The 24,298-nt window shown below is 46.6% G+C and overlaps 1 protein-coding gene across 4 annotated transcripts in view; it reads right to left on the minus strand.

Annotated features, from left to right (window-relative positions):
• Positions 1-24,298, minus strand: part of SNX14 (sorting nexin 14) — a 647,427-nt gene that overhangs the window by 474,361 nt on the left and 148,768 nt on the right. For all 4 annotated transcript variants that reach the window (XM_078648164.1, XM_078648163.1, XM_078648162.1 and 1 more), the window contains exon 6: positions 13,365-13,452. In XM_078648164.1, the coding sequence (XP_078504290.1) occupies positions 13,365-13,452 (88 nt within the window). The remainder of the gene's footprint in view (positions 1-13,364; positions 13,453-24,298) is intronic.

The raw sequence follows: 24,298 nt of genomic DNA on the forward strand, positions 1-24,298 counted from the left end.
CATACATCAGTCACCCCTCTAGCTGGGTGCCCTATGCCACTGGTGAGGGTACAGGTGTATCAGCACTGTATCCCTACAGTGCCCAAGTCCACTCCTGGGCACTGTAAGTGCAGTGCTGCCATTAAGAGCATATGGTGCTGGGAGTTTGTCATTACGAACTCCACAACACCATAATGGCAACACTGAAAACTGGGAGGTTTGGTATCAAACTTCTCAGCACATTAAACCCACACTGATGCCAGTGTGGGATTTAATGTAAAATGCACAACAGAAGGCATCTTAGAGATGCCCTCTGAAACTCGACCAACTCCTAGTGACCTGACTGAGTGGCTGCTTAGGCTGCCACCAACAGACATGTTTCTGGACTCCTGGGTCGAGAGTCTGCTGCTCTCGGGGGCCTGAAACAATGCAAATCCTGGGACGAGGTGCCAGTCCTCCTCCCCCAGGATGGGCGGGATTCAGGAGAGGGGAAGCTTCAAAGGCCTGCGCCTTTGTTAGCCTCCCCATACCATTTGCTGCTTTAAGCAACTGGTCCCCACTGGTTCTACCCCCCACTTTGGACGGGAGAGCCAGTGGGAAAAACAAGTGAGGGAAAGAGGTGTGCCCACCTCTGCCAACTCCACCCCTCAGGTGGGGGAGGCGAGGTGAAGCACAACTCTGAGTCCCCGCCATCTTGAGGATGGGGGGGACCTAGCCAACCAGGCTCCTGCCCCACCCCCCACTGGAGGGTGGCACATTAGGGGGTGTGCCCACCCGAGGGAAGGGACCCATTGGTCCCTGCCCTTACCTTCCTGTAACGCCCTTAAATCTAGTATTTAGGGGGCACCCTGAACCTTGCTTCCCCAAATTCAGACAAGAAACAAGAAGAAGATAAGAAAAAGAACTGAAGAGCCTTGCAGAGCTAACATGAGGATGACGCCCACTGACTTGGCCCCAGCCCTACTTGCCTGCCTCCCCCTCGAACCAGCTCCTGCAAAATCCCAGTGTGCCCTTCTGCCAGAAATCTCAAAAAATCCAGAGGACCTGCCTCCCTTCACTTCTAAAGACTGCATCTCCAGTGAACACCGAATTTGTTCAAACTGCAGCTTCTGGCATCGGCCAGAGACAGCGAATCCAGCCCACTATGCACCGCCAAACCCGGCCTGAGCTCGAATGGAAAAACACCACCAGGAGGTCACCCCGGCAATCCTGACCCACGATCCGGCGACCCCAGACCTGCCTCAAGCCTCTAGCCGACACCTGCAGCCTAAATCCAGAAGGACCCCTAACCGCGACCAGGAGCTGGTAAGAAGATCCGACCCCGGCGTGGCTTGGCGTTCGGCAAGATGGCAGTGCTGTAGTGCTGCTCTGCCGGCCACCATTGATAATCCTGCAAAATCCTACCTGTCCCGGGCCAGACTAAGTGAATTCGTGCTGGAGAAGTTTCGCCAAGTTGGCACCGGACCTGCGGCTGCAGTTACTGCCCTGCTAGAAGTGACGGAGACTGTGAGCGGTGCCCGGTGGTGGTGGTGACGGCCGGCCGCGTGGTGCAATGGCGGCGGCGGCCTGAGTCTCCCGCTTGCTGCGCACCGTCACTGACAGCGGCTGTCACTGCGAGGGAGTGGATGCTGATCCCGGAGGACTGTGGATGTCTGCCCCGCGCGGCCTCAAGATAAGTGCTTTGCCGCGGGGGGACCCGATTGCTGCTGCCGGTCTGCGGGGTGGAACCTATGTGCGCCCGGCCGCGGAAACATGCGAGAGTCAGGCGCGAGTTGCTGGACTGGGCCGTGAGCTGGCCGTAATTTGCTGGGTCCTCTGAGCCGCGGAAACACGAGAGCGGCCGGCGTGGGATGCTGCACTGGGCTGCGGGCAGGCCGCACTTAGCTGGACCTGCCTGGTGAGACTGCCATCGCTTGCCGCGTTACACTGTTGGCCCCCCTGGACTGCAAGTAGGTGTGCCTATCCTCCTCTAGCACGGGCTGTGTGGCCTTTACGGTTGCTGTCAGAGTTGCTGCGGTGGGGGCCTCATAGCGGGGCCCGATTTGAGTGGACTTGGAGCTGCGGAGGGATGTGACGCTGGGGGCTGGCAATCCCTGTGTGTGGTACTGCTGCTGCCCTGGCCCGGGGGCGTCTGCCGGCCTTGTGGTGTCCCCCCCCTCCCTCCTGACCTGATCTGGTGAGCATCGTCCCGAGACATTTCTGGGAGCGCCGATACTGGATCCTGGCCGTCCTGCTGCTGATTATGCTCTTGGGGTGAGCCTGGGGGATCTTTATTGAGGACCTATATATTGACCAGCTGGGTGGTCCTGTGCTACCCCTAAGGTGACTACTGTATAGATTTGCTATTGGAGTAGCCGGAGGTGGCCGCGCAGTTAGTGGGCGGTATATACAACGGCACCTTGAGTGCCAGGAAGGGGGCTCAGATGTAACTCGGACACGGTCACACCAGGAGCTGTTGGGACATCTAGTGGCGGGCGGTACAGCGTGACAGCCTCCTGATGGGCAAACCGGATAAATCGCAGCCGCGCCTTACCTTCGAGCTTCGGAAGGGCGTCAAGGCCTCACAAAATGTGGTCTCTGAGCTAGAGGAGACCTCCCAGGGTGCTACGGTCTTGGAGAAGTCGCTTACTGCCATACAGGCTAGTCTGCAAGCAATAGATGGCAAGATAGAAGCCCTAAACGGCCGGATGGACCACTTCTCTGCAAAATTGGATAAGCAGGCAGCACTTATAGGGGAAGCGGAGCAGAGAATATCGGATGCGAAGGATGGACTTCAACAGGTGGCTGCCAAAACATCGGACATGACGAAACTTCTTGCGGTAATCCAGGCCACGAATGAGGACATTGAGGCAAGATCGAGACGCAATAACATTCGCGTCCTCGGTTTGCCGGAGTCTACAAATGTGGGGCGACTGGAAGACTACATGGAAACGATGCTTCGTGAGGTGTGCGGCGCGGAGGAGCTATCCCCTATGTTCCCGATTGAACATGCCCATGGGTCTCTGATGACGCTGCCCCCTCCAGGTGCTGCGCCACGTCCTATCATCGCCCGCCTACTAAATTTCAGAGACAGATACACTGTTTTACGCATCACCAGGCAAAAGGGCACGATCACCTATCAAAATAATGTCCTCTCCTTGTACCCGGATTTTACAGCACAGGTGCAAGCTGCTCGAAAGGAGTTTCAAAATGTGAAAAAGCTGCTGGCTAAAGAGCAGATACCTTATGCCATGCTCTACCCCACGCGTTGCACATTGGAGAACATGCCAGGGGCAAAATCTTTGCGAATCCCAAGCAGGCAAGGACTATGCCAGATCTCTACAGCGCAGACGAAAAACACCGGACAACTCGTCGGATGTAGATGACTGATCTTTGAAACAGAAGCGTCTCTGCGTTTGGGATTGGTTGCCACACAATCGGTGACATGTTGTGGTTAAACTTTTCTTCTATTCTTGATGCAACTTCACCCGCTGGGCCCTCCACATATCCGGGCTTGGTGAGCAGACTGGATTTATATTGTTTGTTGATGCCATTCTGTGTTTTAGTTATGCTGGGGAGTATGGCGCATGGCTTTGTTTTCTTTTAGGATTATGTTTAATGTGACACCTAGGAATGCGCACGCTCACTTCCCTATGGGACAATGTTTTGTGCACTGGAGTCTGAGATCAGGGGTGGGTGTCTTTATTCACTATCCGGTGCCCCCCACCCCCATCCAGTGTTGGGGGTGGACTGGGCCAGTACGCTCCCCCAATGGGTATGACCCACAAAGTTTGTTGCATGTTGTATGGGAGATTGCGGGAGGGTGCAATGGGCCTTTGGCGATTTGGGGTTGCTGAAGTGGGTGGGGGGAGGGAGGGTTTTCTTCTCACATTGTATTGTATGGTTCCTACTGCATTGGATTGGGTGGATGCATCATGCTTTTGCTGGTTCGGGGTTGCTGAAAGGGGAGGGAGGGTGGTGGGGTGGTCAGCCTTTCTGCAGGCTTGGCCTTGCTTTTAACATGTGTATAGCTTCGCAGTGTGTCTCGCATGCGCTGGCTTGTTTACTTTGGTGGTTCACTGTCCGCCTGCTATGCTGCCTTTATATGCCTGATGGGGGCTGAGAGGTATAAATGCATTACTTGGAATGTCCGGGGCCTGAACATGCCCAGGAAATGCAGACAAGTGCTGGCACACCTGGATAGACATGGGGTCCATATTGCTACCCTGCAGGAGACCCAGTTGACTAAGCATACAGAGGGCGCAGTAGCCCGACGGTGGGCTTCTTTTCGGCTAGCTACCTCTTATTCTAACTATGCACATGGGGTACTTATTCTAATTAGGAGGGGGACGCAATTTCAGCCTATTGACACGTGTGTTGCTGATGATGGTCGGTGGGCGGTGGTGCGTGGAAAACTGGGGAGAGTCTTGGTGACAATAGTCAATGTTTATGGGCCGGTGGTTGATGAGCCAGCGTAGTTTTTGAAATTGTTTCAGATTTTGCGCTCCTGGCCAGACACAGCAATCCTATTTGGGGGGGATTTTAATACATATCTGAACCCGCAATTAGATAAATCCATCTCTACCAGTGTACGCATGGTTAAAGTGGCGCAGTGTGTCGTGGCTTTATCGAAGAGATGGGTCTGGTTGATGCTTGGCGTTTAAGGAATGAGGGGATCCTACAAGGCACGCATGTCACTCCCGCTTATAATACCTGGTCACGTCTGGATTATTGGCTATTAGATGGTGAAGCTAACAGGTGGGTTGAGTCGGCTGCATTTTACCACGGACCTTATCGGATCACAACCCTGTTCTGCTTCAATTAGTTGTTCCACTCAACGCACGACATCCCTTCACTTGGCATTTTCGTGCTGACTCCCTGCTGGACCCTGTGTATGAGGACACTATCCGTAATGCTATTATACAATATTTTGATTTAAATGTGGGCACAGTTGACAGTGCTGCTACTTTATGGGAAGCTTTGAAGGCCATGATAAGGAGGGAGTGCATTAGCACGACGGCGGGAATTCTGCGGGACCTGAGGGTTCAACTACAGCGAATGGAAGGACGGCTGCATGAGCTGGAAACTCATTATGATGCTTCGCCCTCCTCTGAGATATTGACCCAAATTAGAGAGTACCTTGAGGAGTATCACACTTTAGCGGCCACGGAGATAAAATACCTCTCAAAAAGATATGCGGCGAGGGCTTATGGTGAGGGGGGTAGGCCCGGTAGGGTATTAGCCAGTCGCCTACGTGACAGAACTGATGTCCCGCAGATTGACCATATAGTGGATGACCTGGACGATGACCACTACACAAGTGAAGATATCCTAGCTCAATTCTGCACCTTTTTTGAGACTCTATATACTTCCAAGGGGGACATGCTTGAGTCCGCATTGCAGGACTACCTGGCTGACATGGCTTGTGCCTGGCTTTCTGATGTACATCGTAAATATCTTAGTCTTCCGATAGATGAGGCGGATATTAGGGAGGCCATTTTGTCATTGCCTAATAAAAAAGCCCCGGGACCTGAGGGTTGACGGCAGAATTTTACAAGCATTACGTGGATCTCCTTGCGCCGCACCTCCTGGCAATGTATGCGGAGGGGCATGAGGTGGGCTACCTCCCGCCCTCCCTGCGGCAGGCACTGATCATCACATTGCTGAAAAAGGACAAGACACCTACGCGCTGCGAGTCGTACCGCCCTCTATCTCTCATCAATATTGATGCGAAGATCCTCGCTAAGGTGCTGGCCACCAAGCTGAATCCCTTGATGCCCCTCCTGGTCCTGCCGGACCAGTCTGGCTTCATCCCAGATAGGTCTATTTCGTGGAATCTCCGCACGATCTTCGCTATGTTCCATGTCCTCTAGCCAGAGTTGCCTGCCGTGGCCGTCCTGTTAGACGCGGCCAAGACGTTCGATTCGATCGAATGGAAATACATGATATCCATCTTGTAGAGGATGGGTTTCCCTCCGGTGTTCGTTCGCTGGATACAGGTTTTATATACGGACGTATCGGCGAGGGTGCGTGTGGGCGGGCTCACTGCTGATCCGCTGGTTATTCAGCGTGGCACTAGGCAGGGATGCCCGTTGTCCCCTTTTCTTTTTGCCATCGTTTTAGAGCCCCTTGCATGCAGGATTCACCAGTCTCATAGGGAAGCTGCTCTGAACTTTAACAATCGGCCGGTGGGAATATCGGCATATGCGGACGACATGGTCCTTTACGTCCGGGAGCCACAGACTTATTTATCGCAGGTCATTCGAGAATATATCCGGTTCGGTCTCTTCTCTGGTCTGCATATCAACTGGGAAAAGTCGGTGCTGGTCCCTCTTACGCCTGCCACAATTTCACCTCAAGTGGAGTACCCCTTAGTTTGGACGGCGGAGCCAGTCAAGTACGTAGGCATTTGAATCCATCGTGATCCTGGGGTGGTGAGCCGTGAAAACTATGGGAGAGCTTATACAGACCTGGTGGAGCATGTTAACCGATGGGTGGGGCTGCCTCTTTCGCTGGCAGATCGCATTGCAGTGATAAAAATGGTGATCCTCCCTAGGTTTTTGTATTTATTTTGCAATGTCCCCATTAGGCTGAATAAACACTTTTTAAAAACAGTACAGACTCAATTACTTCGGTTGGTGTGGGGGGCGAGACCACCAAGAATTGGATGGGCCACGTTGACACTGCCCTTCAAGAGGGACGGGTTTAATGCTCCGGACTTCTACGCGTACTAACTCTGCGGACAGGCGCAGTATGCATATTTTTGGTTCCGCCTGCATGGTTTTATCCCTCATGTGGCGGTTGAGGAGGGCGACGCAGACCCGGTACCGCTGAACAACATTGTCACACATGTTCATAGGCAAACGCCCAGGTCAGAGATTAACACGATCGATATTACGGTAGGCGGACAAATAGACTGCCTTTATATGCCCCGGCTATGTGTATCGAAGGTCACGCTGCTCTTTCAGTGGCGGGCGAGCGCGGGCCGATTAACTCACTTCGGGAGGCGGGAATATCCACTATGGGCGATTTATACAAAGAGGGGACATACATCACAGGCTCAGACTTGGGATATATTTCTAATCCTACCCCACTGTTTCAATACACATGGTATAGATTGCGCAGGGCTGTCAGGGACCATTACACTTGCTTTCCAGAGGAGCCTGCTGTGTCTAGGGCTTTACAGATGGTCATGGTAGTTGCTTCACGGAAGCACCTGCTTACTAGGTTGTATAGGGCGGTGCAGGAAGAGACGGTACTCAGAGAGGATAAAAGTCTGGGGCGGTGGAATAAGATTTTAGATCCACAAGTCACAACGCATGAGTGGGAACAGATCTGTATGGTGACGGGGAGGCTGTCGTCTAACTGCAATCTCCGCATTATCCATCTGAAATTCCTGCATCAGATATATCACACTCCAAAGAAACTCCACAGAATGGGGCTTAGAGACACGGATCGCTGCAGACGATGTGGGCAGGGTGAGGTAGACTTCCTTCATCTAGCCTGGCAGTGCAGGACGGTACATATATACTGGGAGGAGGTGTTGGAATTGATTAACACTATGACGGGGTGCAGGCTGGAGTGTACGCCCCTGGTGTGCCTGTTGGGGTATGTGCCGTGTATAAAAGGTGTTCTGGGTCTCTTTGTGAGAGTGGCGCTGCTTCTGGCCAAAAGGCGTGTGCTATTCACATGGGATGGGCGCCGTAGCCCACGTGTGTCCAAATGGATAACGGATATGGTGTATTGGCAAGAACAACTGGAACTATTTCAGGAGGAGTTACCATCCGACTCGCGACCTAAAGACATTTGGGCCACTTTGCGTGAATATCTGCTGGCACGCAGTGAACAAACTGAGTGATCATCTGGACCCATGTGAGCATATGGTATATTGTGGGACCTAGTGTCTTAGCTCGGGACTTCAGCTATACATGTAATATACTGCAGGCTGGGGGGTGGTTTGTTTAATTGTCAGTTTGTATATCACGCTGTTCACTTGTGATATGTACTGTTATGCTAACTTGAAAATGACTTAATAAATTAAAAAAATTGAAAGTTAAAAAAAAGAAGCTCCGACCCCAAAAGGCACCCCTGCACCCGACGACCCACGGCCTTGTGTGCCCAAACCGACGGTGCCTAACCAACCCTTAACTTCCCAATTTACCTCTCCAAGTGGTGGTCACACCCAGAAGTCCTTCTTCTCTTTGCATGCAGTGCTTTTGCAAACCGGAGGTTCTCCATAGAAAACTACAGGGCGCCAGACGTCGAAACAGCACTCTGCACCTGGCCGCCCCTGTGCCGCTGAGGGTGCACCTTTTGTGCTACTTTGTTTCCCCATTTGCCCTGACCTTAACCCTAGGAGCTTTGCTCCCACAACCCAGTGGCCAGCTTGCCAGCAGCCACCAACCGGAGGTCCCCTATCCCCCATTGGATAAAATTGGGCCTCAACACATTGCACCCGGCCGCCCTAGTGCCGCTGAGGGTGCAACAACAGTGCATCAGTGATCCTGGGGGACCCCGGAGTCTAACCCCAGAACCTTAACTCCCACAGTTGATTACTTACCTGTAAACTGTTAACTTGGTTTTCCTCCATAGGATAACATAGAAACTTTTTGGAAGAAAAATGTCAAAGTGTGGAGTTTGAAATATGAAAATATTCCTTAAAAATCATGCGAATAACCAAAACTTAATTACTTACCTTTTTACAGGAAATGTCTGAGTGCTGAATCTAGGTATCCAGCACTGAGTTAGAAAAGTAACGTAATAAGTAACTAACTGTAATTTACTCAAACATCCTACTCATTTCAATGTACTGTATTCGCTAAGTGTTGCATCCTACTGCACCCCCCTTTAAATCAAACAAAGTACAATTTCTATTGCATTTTCAAACTGTTCTATACCCAGTAACGTATTACCGAAAAGTATTTAATGCTTACCTGTGCCAGGGCCAATGGCCATTCAAAATCCATCCCTCGATATGAAAAAGCATTTCCAGGTCCAAAGATGGCAGATAACTAGAATGGGACTTGTATTAATCAAACAGTCTGGGTCAATCAGCCCCGGGAGTCAGTGTCGTGTTTCGCGCCAAGTGGCGTTTTTAGTTACTTTCTGTTTGGCATCTTAATTCATTAAATTCATAGATCGCCAAATGTACAATGGCACACTTACATATTTCAAAAAAATCATTCTATTATGAAAAGAGACACTAAAACACAACTAATACAATCAATTAACACCAGACATTTAAATCATCACATAATTTCATGGCTAAAATGAAATATACTATCTGATAGTATATTTCATTTTAGCCATGACATTTTGTGATGATTTAAATGTCTGGTGTTAATTGATTGTATTAGTTGTGTTTTAGTGTCTCTTTTAAGACTAGAATGATTTTTGGGAAATATGTAAGTGTACCATTGTACATTTGGCGATCTATGAATTTAATGAATTAAGATGCCAAATAGAAACTGACTAAAAATACATGATACTGATTGCAGTTTAACGAATGTACAGATATATCTATATTTACGTGGTGCCACTGTTTCACACTTCTAGACTTATAAAAACAAAAAGGAAAGAAAAGAAATGTTTGTATTAATACATTTTGAATTTATACTTTAATGTCCATTTGGGTTTGTACTCTTTTGTTTAATGTATTATTGGTCCACATGCTGAACTGTTTCCTATAGATTTATTTACATGTATTTTGTTTACCCTGATATAGGAGATGTTATTAGGGGTACCCCTTCCTTGTTACAAATTGAGCCAAAGATTGCCTTTCCATTCTACACGTCTAGGTTGTTCAGCCACAAAGTTAATTCTGAACGAGCTTATTGGTCTAATCAAATCCAATCTCCGTACCAAAGTCCGGATCTTAGGGCTCTTGCTTTGATCCTCTGAAGGGCCCGATAATTGAGCGGTCCGGGAAAGATGGCTTGGATGCAAGATGAAAGAAGGCCTAGAAGTCTGGCTAATTCTCTGAGAGACAGGTCTTGACGTTTGAGAACATACCTTATTTCTTTTCTGATTTTTGAGATTTTCTTTGAGGGAAGAAGAAGAAGGCAACGTACTGTGTCTATAGTAAAACCCAGAAATTCCAAGGACCTGGAGGGAATCAGACATGATTTCTCCTTGTTTATGATGAACCCTAGACTCTCTAGGAGATTTATCGCGAAGTTCAGATCCTTGACTAATTGAGAGGAATCTTGGGCCATAATAAGGATATCGTCCAGATAAATGATTAGACAAATGCCTCTTGATCTTAGATAAGAGACGACGGCTCTCATAACCTTGGTGAAGCACCAAGGGGCGGAAGAAAGACCAAAGGGAAGAGCCGGAAATTGGTATAAGCGATTCTTCCAAAGAAATTGGAGAAAGGGTTGTTGGATCTTTGCCATAGGAATGGTAAAGTAGGCATCCTTCAGATCTAGTTTGAATAGCCAGTCTCTTTCTAGAAGTAAGTCTCTGAGAAGATGGATACCTTCCATCTTGAAATGTCTGTACGTCAGAAACTTGTTCAGATCTATCAAGTTTATGACAGGTCTCCAACCTTTGTCCTTTTTTCTACCAAAAAAAGTTGCTTATGAAGCCTAGTTGTTCGATAGGGACCTCTAAAATTGCACCCTTTTGAATCATGGAGGAAATCTCCTCTTCTATAATATTTTATTGGTCCAGTGTCAAGGAATTTCCTTTGGGAAGAAAGTCTGGTTAGGTGTATGTGAGAAATCTATCATAAAACCTTTTACAGTATTTAGGATCCAAGAATCTTGAGTAATTAACTTCCAATTGTCCAAAAAATGTCTGAGACTGCCGCCCACCTTTAAGGGGGAAGAAGGAGGGGGGAGAACACTCACCTGAAGATGTATTTGAATTATTTGATCCGCCCCATCGAAATCCTCGGCCTCGTTGGCTTCTACCTCTTTGAGGGTAGAATTGTGGAACGTTGAATTGTTGGTAACCTTTACCAAATCCACTCCCTCTGAAATAGGGCCTTTGATTAAAGCGGCTGGAAGAGAGGCCCCGTCTTCCTGCCCTTCCAAAAAGGTTATTATTAGTATTGGAGATTTTCCTCAAATTTTGTTGCGCCTTGTCAAGAGCAGTAAAAGTAGAAACATATTTGTCCAAAGATTTTATGAGCTCTTCCCCGAAGAGTAGCTCTTTAGGGCTCTTAGAGGGTTCTTTGTTGGCAAGGTCACTTAACTTTGGGTTAATTTTAGTCAGGAAAATCCTACGTCTTTCTGCGTTGATGCTTGCATTGGCGTTACCCAGAAGGATGATAGCCCTCTGGCTCCATCCCCTAATCATCTCGGTGTTGGTTTAAAGCCCTGAATGTGGCTTTCCTCTGCGGAATCCAAACTTCTGGTCTGAGGACCAAGGACGTCAAGGAGACGATCCCGACCGTCTTTAAGGAATTTTTCCATCTCTTTTCTAGGGTCATGCCCTAGTTTAAAGAGAAACTTGATCAGATCAGGGTCGAGATTTGGGGTATAACAGGTTTTGTCTTCGACAGAAGGTCTTGAACACTCTGCCCTAAGGACGTTGCGTGTTTCTCTTTCTAAAGGATTTCTGATCCATTTTTTGATAAATTTGCAAAGCTCCGAAGATGCTTCAAATTTAGTGGAGAGAACATTTCTTCCCCTAATGGATTAAGGATTATATCCTTAGATGAAGATGTGGTGTCTTCAAATATTTCTTCAAAGCCTTGATCTACATCGTTTAGATCGAGGACATATTCATCCAAAAATTCAGAATCATCTGAATTATCATCCACTATGCTATAAAGAGCATTCTTCTTTTTTGTGCCATTTAGGACACCTGTATTTTTTGTGCCGCTAAGTCATTGTCTAAATTGCGAGATGCTACTTGCGATTATGCCCAGCGTAGAAATCATCAACCGCTTTTAAACTCTCAAGAGCTCAAAAGCACGATGAGCTCGAGCGAATAGCTGGCGTGGTTGTGATGGAAACCCCTCCGGCCTCCGATCGACTTAGCGATCAGCTGGAGGCCGGAGGGGAAGAAGAAAGGCACTGGGCATCGCTTTGCGCTCCCGTTGCCTATGTTCTTTCCTCTAAGCATCCGCTCAAGGATTAAAAAAAGCGGAGAGAGGGCCGAGGTCACAACAAGGAAGACTCGGGGAATGCTCGCAACGTCCAGAGACCGCGGTAGGAACAACAAACTTACCTTCTGTCAAAAGGTGTATATCTTAAAGAAAAAGATTGTTAAGTACAATTTTAAAACACGCTACACGCGTGAGAATAAAGATCAGCAATGCGACCATTCAAACGTGAAGGAACACGTAGGGATGGGGGCGGGGCCAGAGAGGAACACAGAGACGAAAACGATTGGGAGAAAAAAAAGAGGGGTGATAAATTTCCATAAATTGAAGATTGGTAGTGAGGAGGGGTGTGGAGAAGATGGGGGGTTGGGCCACATCATAAATACACCCTCAAGATGAAAAAAAAGGTTAAAAACAGTTGAATACAGTAAAAAACATGAAGGAGTAAAATCAACCTATCTTCTGGGAGCCGCATTTAAAAGATGCTGATTGTTACTGTGTCATGGCCTTTATGTGTTGCCTTTATTCTAATTTGGAACTTTTTCTATTGTGATATATGCGGCTGCTTGGGCTGCATTAAAGGAAAACGCATAATGTAGCCTCCGGGTCTTGTAATGAAATTAAAAAAATATTTTTGGGGAATAAAAAGCAGGAAGTGCTCAAACATTAGGTGTCCATAATCTGATGTTTACTGAGAAGTAGACTCTCTATGGCTGCTGGTCTTTCTATTTTTAGTTTATTTCGATTTACCTGGAAAATAACAGCAACGATCCATTGAATGGTCTCATAGTTAACATGGATGAAAAGTAAGCCCTAAATGAATGCAATAGCATGATCTGTAAATGACAGAGCGGTACACAGCTTACTACAAAGATCTGGAACAAAATGGTAGACCAAGCTCAAGGATATGGAACCATTTTAATATATACATTTTTGTGTCTGAAGGTCCTTGATTAACACTGGAAACTGATAAATAATAGAACATTCACCAATTTTGGACAACTGGGCATTATCTGACATGTGGAAGTATTTGATGTTTTGTTAAAAAGCAAAAAATGCACTTTATTTCATTTTATAGTTAGTTGATCTGCTTATAGGTTACGGTTAACCAACTGCAAGTGACAAGTGAGGGACACCTTAGCTCATGCTGGGATTTCTAGCTGCAAAACAAAGCAACTGACAGAAGCACATAATTATATATATATATTCCCAAACGCTCGCCATAAAATGGATCCAAAGCAAAGGCAGCAGAAGACATACAAAATCGCTCAGGTTTAACACCTTATGATTTCAATTTTCTGTTAATCAAAGTCAGCTTCTCAAAGTGATATCTACACAAATGATTGTTTACCTTCTGAATTCTGCGGACCAGCACGGAAGCAAAAAATCGTAAGGTGACTCTGAGTTCATCTACGAAAGACTCATCATCGGTTATGTTCCTGAAAAATTAAAAAATAAGATTTTTCGGAAATTGAGTGTTTCAATGAAGTCATATGCGTTCTAATAACTTTACATCAAAGAAATGATTAACATTTGATAGCATGTAGGTCCATAAAGAAGAAGAACTAAGAGTTTGAATGACCTCAATATCATGTTGTGGTAAAGGATGGCAACAGGGAAGTACTATGGAACTGTCATCAAAGTGACCCACACCAGCAGCAATTATCAGAACAGCAGCATATTACAGAAATGTTTAGGTAAAATATTGAATACCACTCTCCAGAAGGATTATTTAATGACCAGTTGTCAGTATTTCCACACATGGCCCAGCTGCCAAACATTGATAAAATGATCCTGGGCTGATAAAGGGTTGATAAAGAGGAATCTAGCCCCACAGAGGTGGGGTGGGTGTCAGCTATGTCATATAATGCACAATAATATTAGTTTTTCAACCTGTTTCTTTACTTGTCTTGCCATAACGTTGGTGTCACTTTGTACACTTTGTTCCTGCTCCACATTACTTATAGATTTTAAGTTGTCAAACAGATAAATCACAAAAATATATCCGCAGATGATTTGTAATATAGAGTGCCAAGACATTTTTGATTAATCCTGCGTCGACAAACAAAGCCCTTTGCTGATGCTGCAACATGGCTGTGCCTTAGTGAATGTTTGCACACTTTGGATGATATTCACAAATGTAACTTAAACATATGTAAATTACTCAGATGTAAGTTTACTGTTACAGTTTGTAGAAACTTTACTATTCTGTGGCTATTTATAAACTGTAAAGTTACTATAAAGTGTTGACTTGCATGTCTCCACACTAGTCTGGAAAACATAAAATACCTCGTATTTATTACTAGTGAATTAAAAACCATATTTTAAGTTCCTGACACTTTGAGTAACCTTTGCATGAAAGGGAATAGGAGAATTGAGTCCCTTGCTCACTGCACCATCAGGATACAAGCAAGCCGGGCCGAAGACGGCTGTAATGCCAGAAACCGGTCCCCGGAAGCTTATTTCCTTTCCAGTAAAGAATTGGCTTGGTAGTTTGGTCTGCCCTGTTCCCATGATGCACTGGGCCAGGGACAGACTAATTTGCATGTAGCCAGGGTCTGAACTGGAATGGTGCAGTGAGCTAAAAAACGGTGATGGATCAAGCCCTGATCTTTTGACTGGGTATGAGTGTTCTGCTTAATTCAGATGCTCTGTCCATCACCACCCCCTTTTCTGAACTATTGTAATATAGAGTGCCAAGACATTTTTGATTAATCCTGTGTCGATAAACAAAGCCCTTTGCTTTTGCCTGGAGCTTCTGATGATGCAACATGGCTGTGCCTTAGTGAATGTTTGCACACTTTGGATGATATTCACAAATTTAACTTAAACATATGTAAATTACTCAGATGTAAGTTTACTGTTACAGTTTGTAGAAACTTGACTATTCTGTGGCTATTTATAAACTGTAAAGTTACTATAAAGTGTTGACTTGCATGTCTCCACACTAGTCTGGAAAACATAAAATACCTCTTATTTATTACTAGTGAATTTAAAACCATATTTTAAGTTCCTGACACTTTGAGTAACCTTTGCATGAAAAGGAATAGGAGAATTGCATATGCCTGAAACCAATCTTATACACCTATTACATTCACTTCCAACAATATAGATACTGGTCACACCAAAGGATCTGTTTTTTCACTTTTCAACTCCTTCAGCCTGCACACACCCCACCCAGGAAGACTGATACAGACTATCATGCTGAAGAGGAAAATGAACTTAATTGAGGAGGAGACAGCCCTTGTAGTTAAACACTACACACTACTACCTCACCCTCAGTGGGCAGCCTAATGACAGGGGGAGAAGGCTGAGAAAGTGGGGGGCATAGAAAAATGGCAGGATGAGAAAAGGCGGTGAAGGAGAAGTTCTCCAGGTTTCAGCTGGCTTCAGTAAATCTTGGAGGGCCAACTTGTCTTGTCTCAGTCTCAACCCACATGAGGAGGCTGTCTTCTCCACAATGCACCCTCACCTGCTATATGGGCTACCAGCTTCAAACAACAATAATGTGGTGCCAGGAAAGAATGTTATCACCCCTTCTCTTGTATTCACTAAAAGCAAAACTACAATCATTCACCCATATCTCTCCTTCACTCGTATCTGTATTGTTTGGCAAAGATCATAAATATATTACTTTAAAAACACCCTGTAACACAATCCCTATTAACTACTAGTATTTTTATAATTATTTGAGTTATTCTTTTATAATTATATTTCAATACAGCTACTCGCTCTAGCAGCTTGATAGATTCAGCTGTGGCAGGAGTCATTACAACAGCAGTAGGGCAATACACAGGGCAGATCTTGCAACTTCACATCTACATACACACTTAAGCTTACAATATTATGAACACTATACAAGTTACTTGTATCAAGTGTTTTGATACACTATAATAGTATACTTGATAATATTTGTTTGAATTTCTTTGCATTGTTGTCTAATTTAACTTTGACAATTATACTATTACACTGTAATATACTCCGAATTTTATTTTTCGGTTTAAGGCCCTGTGATGTTGTCCAATCCACCTCCTGAACCATCAACTTCTGCTCCTAGCAGTTCTATTAAACCAGGACTGCCAGTACACAGCAGACGGATGATAGAGACTGGTATTTGTTCTTTGGCTCTAAATGCTTGGTTTATTATTGACTGGGTACCGGTATGTCTTTTGTTACATATCCCTACTGGCAACATGATCAATATGCTATGCCTTTGTGCTATTTATTATGCATTGTCTAATCAAAAGGCCCTTATACTGGACTATGTGAGGGTAGTAAGATATAGGTTACTCGTTATCTTAACTGGCTGGAAAGCAAACTTTGTAGGCCTCCAAAATAGTAGTTTAACACTTCAGAAAGGATCTTCTTGTAGGTTTTTGAATGGCTCACTCGCTTGTGTATTCCTCTCGCTGTTTCTTGACAGCTTCCGTCATACAACACCAACTGCTGTATCCTTGTCCGAACATCAACAATGACATCATTTAGGCCCTCTACTATTCGTCAGTCAGGTAAGTCTTGGATCTATGTAGGTTCTTATTGTATCTCATCATTGCTTCATTCAATAACTCACTGCTCTCAATTCTGTCATTTTATAAAATGTTAACAGTTTGTTTACTGGTGAGGTTTGTTTCCCTTTATTTTATGTATGTCTAACGTGTCTGCAATTGTGCTCCTGATTAATTTTATAAAGAGATAATAATCACTGAATAAAACTTCTCTCTGCGTGCTGGATATGACAATTTCTAAAGTTATACCTTGGCACACAGTACAACAGAGTAGAGAGGAGCTTTGCACTGTGGAGTGCCGTACAAAGGAGTGCCATAAATTGCAGTGGCATAGAGCGGAATACCATATAGTGGAGCAGTGTACAGTGGAATACCATAGAGTACAGTGGCGTATAGTGGAGTGGCATATAGTGGAGCAGCGCGTAGTGGAGCAGCGCGTAGTGGAGCAGCGCGTAGTGGAGCGGCGCATAGTGGAGTGGCGCATAGTGGAGTGGCGCATAGTGGAGTGGCGCATAGTGGAGTGGCATAGAGTGGAGTAGTCTATAGAGGAGGGTTGTAGAATGGACTGGCGTAGAATGGAGTGAGGTACAGTGTAGTAGCGTAGAGCGGAGTGGCGTTGAGTAGAGAGGTGTAAACTGTAGTGGCATACGTGGAGTGTTGTAGAGTGAAATACCATAGAGCGGATTGTTGCAGAGTGGATCGGAAGACAGTGTAGTGTGGTAGAGTTTAATAGCATACTGTGGAGTGGCGTACAGTGGACTGGCGTGGAGTGGCATATAGTGGAATAGCGTACAGTGGAGTATTGTGGAGTGGAAAAACGTTGAGTGTTTCTAGCGTACAGTGTAGTAAAGTTGAAAGGAGTGGCATATAGTGGAACAGAGTAGAGTACAGTGGTGTAGAGTGGAGTGTTTTACAGTGAAATAGCATGAGTGTAGTACGGTATTGCAGATTGGCAGGAAGTAGAGTCGCGTGTAGTGTTGTTGAATAGAGTGATGTACAGTGTAATAGCACATAGTGGATTGTCAGAGTGGAGTATGGTGGAGTGGTGTAAAGTGCAGTAGCATACAATACAGTGGCATAGTGTACTGGCAGAGAGTGGAATAGAGTAGAGTGTAGTGTTGTAGAGTGGAGTTGTGCACAGTGCAATAGCTTACAGTGGAGCAGCATAAAGTGGAAGGGCGTACAGTATATTGGCAAACACTGGGGTGTCATAAAATGGAGTGGCGTAGACTAATTGTGTACAGTGGAGCGGAGTGGGGTACAGTAGAGTGGCATGTAGTGGATTAGCGTGGAGTGGCATATAGTGGAGTGACGTACAGTGGAGTGGCATAGAGTGTAAAAGCAGAGTGGAGTGGCATAGAGTTCGTTGGCGTACAGTGGAGTGTGGTAACTGAAAAAGACAGCATAAAGTGAGTTAACGAAAGTAGATGTAATGTGGAAGGAAAATAGATTTGGAGTAAATAATAATTTTTGGTAGTATGTGTAAATAGTGTTACATTTTTAGAATACTTAGTTATGTAGTGTGTTGCAGTAAGCTGTGGTAAGTTTGCAGTATACTGCAGAGCAAGCGCATCAAAAGCCAGTATGTGATTGGCTAAAGGCTGTGTTTAACGAAGGTAAAAGGCAACTGTTATTTTCAGCACATTTTGTCTGTGTTTCTCTGCATTCTGGGTTAGCGTCTTAAATCAAGGTAATTAGTAGGTTTTACTGTTGTTTCCTACCTATTACCACTTTATTAAAGTGGTAATAGGTAGAGAAATGTATTTATATTTTCTATATATGTTTACAGCAATTTAGAGATAACCGTGCATTTAAAAAAATATATAGAGTGTGGTAATTTGTAGGTAAAGTGGTACTATGTAGACTTTTTACTGAAGATTTCAATATGCTAAAAACTAAAATACAGAGTAGTACCCTATATTTGTAAAATATAGGGTATTACATTGGATTTTTAATTTTTAAATGCATTTATTATTTTAATTTATTTTTGTTTCATTCTTTTTTTCCAGCATGGAAACATGTAAAACAATTCCCTACCTATTATCACTTTAATACTATGGTAATTGGTAGGGGAAAAATATCAAACCTAATACTTACCTACATCTAAGGGCGAAATGCAGAACACAGGCAAACTGTACCTAAAAACAACATGGCTGCCTTTAAATCTTTCAACGGCAATCATTAACCAATCACATACCAACTTGTCATCACTGTGTAACGCAGTACTTCTGCAAAATACAGCAGAATTTGGCGAAAATAATGCAGCCAAAGATATCACCAAGTTAAAATGTCTTGTAATGTAAACAATACTTAGCCTACTTACTTCTAGTACCCAAAAGTATCATCTGTGCCCCATAACTTCTAATCTTGCCAAACTTCATATATACTCATTCAGCCATTTTTGCCCTATATGAGATACAAAATTCTATGGAAAATGCATTGGTGGAAATATACATTTTTTGGACCCCCTTTTTATGTTTTCCCCTCCCTTGACCACTCACCGCGAACCTTTGCATCATCCGCCAATGTAGAAGAACGACTAGGTCTGCAACATTTTGTGAAGATTCGTCAAATGGGTGCAAATGTATTAATAGTGAAAAATCTGAGGAATTCCTATCTCTGGTAACCTTAACTATAACTACAGACTCGCTAACACCACTCTATAATGAATACATATAATATATATTCTTTTTCCATAAACCTTTTTGTAGGGGAACGAAACACTATCCTTGGGAAGGTGCCAAAACTAAAGAAAATAGAGACTTACATCAGAGGGGAAATGCTAACTAGGAAAGAGTTGAGCAAATAATGGAAACACGTCAGGAAACATCAAGGGAAGAAATTAGAAACAAACAGGAAGAACAAAGTCCACAGCCAAAAAAAAGTCCCAAATCAAGAGTTCACAGTCCCAATTTCAAACAAAGTAATTCCCCAACTTAGAGGGAAGTTGAAGTCTCAAGTTCCTGGTTTGGGGTTGAATGGGGTTTGGGGAAGACAATTCCTGCCCATCCTTGCTTTCTTCTTCAAACACAACAACACTGAAGTCCTCCTCGGGTGTGGGCGTCAAACGGTTGGTCATGGCAGGACCAGGTACTTTTTGTGAAGTTGTGATATGGTTGCTGTTGTTAAGTTCATGAGTCGTAACTATGTCATGGCATTGTCTCATTAGAATTTTAACTTGTCATGCTTATGTCTTTATAGAATGGGGGCTATGTCACTATTGTTATTTGAATATTGGAGTTAAGCAGTTGGATCTGGTGACGGCTGGGCATGTTTTTCCTCCTCCCCAGTGGGCCCGTTATTGGCACTATTAAACTTTATTTATTTTGTAACTCAGCAACTCTGCCACTTCATTTCAAAGGCGACGAGTAGGCTGTGCCAGCTCATTGTGTTGGATTTGTGTTTTTCTTCCACTTTGGAAGTATTTTTTGGGAACCGGGCTTTTCACAGAATATAAGAAGCGGTCTGAATTCTACATCAACACGAGTGTTTAATAGTGATCTCTGCGTGTTGTGGCTGTCTTTTGGAAAAGTACTGTGAGAAGTTGGCCTGGTATATGATGTTCACTATTCTAGTGAGCACCTTGCACAAGTCCAAACAACCCTTATGGTGATGGTTGTAAAGTCAACATTATAGACCAGCTGTCCTAGTGGTAGTATGGACAAAAGCAGTCTTAGGCTAAACTCAAGAGGGCATGTGAAGCCAGCTGTTTTACCATATGCAATCCCTTTAATACCAAATGAAAGGACACCACACAGGTTATATATTCAAAATATATATGTAATAATTTCTAAATCAATCCTCTGAACTCTTTATGAGGGCAGAGGTACAAGCGCATAACAAGTAACTTAATAGAACATACAATAAGTTGCACAAATATGGATAGGCCCTGGAGGCCCGCTAAACCATATACTAAAATAGTGGTATAAGAACCACTTCACAAACAATTGAAAGGCCTAGGGCCTTGGGAATCGCTGGGGCTACACTGGACTAACAGTTGTTAGGGAGCAGGAGGCCCACGGGATGTGTGCAGTGTCTAATTGCGCACGCGTGCACACATAGAAGTCAATGGGTGCGTAAAGTTATAAAGTTAAAGAATTAGGAGTCTTCCGACTGGACTTGGGACTAACCACTTGAAACTAGGACACTAGGAGATTTAATCTTCACAGGAGCACCGCAGTACTCGCGTTACCTCACCCACAGGAAGCGGGTGCATAGGTCCCAAAGTGTGTCGGTTTTTGTCGTGGAGTTCTATGGAGCCTTGGAGAAAAGATGCTGCAGGCGACCAGGAGAGAAGAGTCCGGTTGGATCCAAGGGCGGATCGAGGATGAGGAGTACCTGAAAGCAGAGGGGACAGAGTCTGGGTCACTAGCCAGTGACCAAGATGGAACCAGGAAGGAACCAGACGATGTCGGGAAGCAATCAGGTGATGTCGTGAAGCTTGTCTCTGCTGCCACGTGGACCAGGAGGTGTCGACGATGACCAGGAGCTGGGCACAGACTGTCCCACGAAGGCTCTCGCTGTCGGCAGGGTCGGCTTCCGGATTGGAGTAAACAAGCCTTGGCAAAGGCAACCCACGCAGGATTCGAAGAGGGCTTCTTACTCAGGCCAGCAAGGACTGAGGGGCTTCTCCTTCACAGGGAAGCAAGGGCCAGTCTGGAGCAACCAGACCAGCAGTGTAGATTTCGGATTTCTTCGTCACAGAGGCCACCAGCCAACGGGCAAGTGACCGGACAGACGCGTCGAGCAGGAAAATGCAGAAGGGTCCCACGCAGAACACGTGGAGTGTGGAGGGCTGATCTTCGGTGCAGTTGGTGCTCGGGGCTGGGGCTTCTCAATCCCCAATGCACAACTTCGAGGGTGCCCCAGAAGTTGCACGAAAAGCAATTCGCTGGCTTTCCAAGATGGCCGGTCCCACGGCTCGCGTCGCCTCCACGGGTCTCAGCTTTGCTGTGGCTGTAGATCGGGCTGAAGGAAGTCTGGAAGTCCGGGTCTTGTCTGGCTCTGTGTTCGGGCTCCGGCGGGAGCAACGACAAAGCAAACCGTTGAGCGCTTGATGGTGCCTGCTTTTGCAGGGTGGTCACTCCTTGACCACAAGGGAGATTCTTCAGTCTTCTACGTCGAGTAGGATGTCGAAGGTCCAGAGTTTGGTATCAGAGTTTCAGTCAGGATAAATCTAAAGTCTTGGGACTCAGCTCCTACCTATATACCAAATCTAGGGGCTGGATTACCTGCTAGGTCCCTCCTATGGGTGGGACCCAGGAAGGGGGTGGTTACACCCCTTTCCCTTTGTCCAGTTTCGCGCCAGAGCTGGGGCTGGAGTGCCCCAGCACCGGTTTGAACTGGACTATACATGGGACACCTTGTGTGCCCCAGGCAGTGTCTCATTTCATTCAGCCCTCCCTGCCCCAATACACTATAGCCTGTCTGGGGTGTTGCTAGCACCTTCCTGTGACAGGAAACCTATTGTATAAGCCTCCCTCGCTGGAAGGACTCCCAGCAGCAGGAGGTCATACTTGTGTCTGTGGCAGCAGCATCCATTTTGTGATGCTGAGGCTCTGATTAACTTTAACCGGGATTAATGGAAGTAACATGTCTTCTCCCTCTAGAAGGGTGGAATGCTACTTCCGTCGCCAGAACTGGTGAGGGGGTAGTATTCCAAAGCGTATGACACCTTACACGACATGTTTTGATACAGCCAAACCAAAGATAGCATTTAACCGCGAGGGTCATAATGCACTTAAGAGTATATGGTATGGCATTATCCTAGAACAGCTATAAGGACATGGTTCTGAAAGCTGCAGACAGGCTCAGCTCATGCTGGAGCACCATCTCACATAAAACCAAGCACGCTGCCTTCAGGATTGTTAAGGCCTGCCATAGGAGTGATTTATAGGTGTATATGTGTCTAGATATAAGGTTAGACATAGGAATACTATATCTAAGCAAGGGGTGATTACACGACATTGCCCCAGCTGAGTGATCAGACAGTTGTGTCAGTTTGGATGGCCAGCCAGGGGTGGCAAAATATATGCTGCAGCCCCTGGTAGGCCTTGGGTGCACCTATGCCCTGGGTACCTATAGTACACTGTACAGAGACTCATAAGAGTGACCCAAATCCCAATTGGTGATGTACCTAAAGTACATGGTGTGAATTTAGAGAGAGAACAGCAGGGCTGTGGGTCTGATTAGCAGGCCCACAACCACATTAAGTCGAAAACCAGTGAAGCAAAAAGCAAAAAATGGGGTGACCATAGGAAAGCAGACCCTACTCTCCTACAAGTACAATTGAGCACAAGGGAGTACAATCTCACCGGTGGCAGTTAGAAGCTCCTCGCGCCTCACTCCAGGCCCCTATATCTGGGGATTCTGATGTATGACGCAGCCATGCGCAGTGCTCACGATCATCTTTGGATTCAAGTGGCAAGCCCTATTTTCTGAAGAAAAGTCATGCACACAACATTGGCGGTGGCCATCTGTAGGAAGCTGCCTCTGTATATACTATATCAAAGAGAGGTTTAGTGTGCACACAGTCCAGTGGAATCCCAAAGGTAGGCAGAGGTAAAATTAGATAACACCTTGCTCTCTATTTGTGGTAGTGTGATTTAGCAGTAAGGCTTTATCAGAGGGCAGTGTTAAGCATTTGTTGTACACACTCAATCAGCAAATGATATCACACACTAAAAGACTGAACTTCAGACCAATTTGGGTTTGCATAAAAATATTTTTTTAGTTATTTTATTTCCTAGAACCAAGCAAGCCTGGCACAGATAAGTGACCCTCCTGGTCGCTCCACCTGTCGCACGGTCCCCGTGTACCAGGGCCCCCTGCTGCCTGACGCCTGCCCCTGCCTCGCACGTTCCCGCGTGCCAGGTCTCCCTGCTGCCGGCTGCCTGACCCTCGACCCCGCCATCGCACGGTCTCCGGGGGCCAGGTCACCCTGCTGCCTGTCTGATCCCTGCCCCTGCCTCTTGCCCGCTGCCTCAGGCCTCCCCGCCCCGCCGTTTTTTCCCGCCTCTCCGTTCCCGCCACCCCTCCTCCTCCCGCCGTTCTCTTCCCTCCCTCCCCGCCGCTGCCCCCTGCGGACCGCCCCCTTACTTTCCTCGACCCTCATTCGCCGCTCCCTCCCGCCTCCCAGCTGCCCCTCCCTCCCACTGGGACACATAAGGCTGAGACCGCACGGCAGTGAGCTGTGACCCTCCTGGTCGCTCCACCTGTCGCACGGTCCCCGTGTACCAGGGCCCCCTGCTGCCTGACGCCTGACGCCTGCCTGCCAGGCCTCCCTGCTGCCTACCTCCTGCCCCTGCCTCGCACGTTCCCGCGTGCCAGGTCTCCCTGCTGCCGGCTGCCTGACCCCCGACCCCGCCATCGCACAGTCTCCGGGGGCCAGGTCACCCTGCTGCCTGTCTGATCCCTGCCCCTGCCTCTTGCCCACTGCCTGCTAGGGACTGCCCTCAGGCCTCCCCCCTCGCCGCTCCGCCGTTTTTTCCCGCCTCTCCGTTCCCGCCACCCCTCCTCCTCCCGCCGTTCTCTTCCCTCCCTCCCCGCCGCTGCCCCCCTGCGGCCCGCCCCCTTACTTTCCTCGACCCTCATTCGCCGCTCCCTCCCGCCTCCCAGCTGCCCCTCCCTCCCACTGGGACACATAAGGCTGAGACCGCACGGCAGTGAGCTGTGACCCTCCTGGTCGCTCCACCTGTCGCACGGTCCCCGTGTACCAGGGCCCCCTGCTGCCTGACGCCTGACGCCTGCCTGCCAGGCCTCCCTGCTGCCTACCTCCTGC

This window comes from Lissotriton helveticus, chromosome 6 (assembly GCF_964261635.1).
Source record: "Lissotriton helveticus chromosome 6, aLisHel1.1, whole genome shotgun sequence".
Taxonomy (NCBI): Eukaryota; Metazoa; Chordata; class Amphibia; order Caudata; family Salamandridae; genus Lissotriton; species Lissotriton helveticus.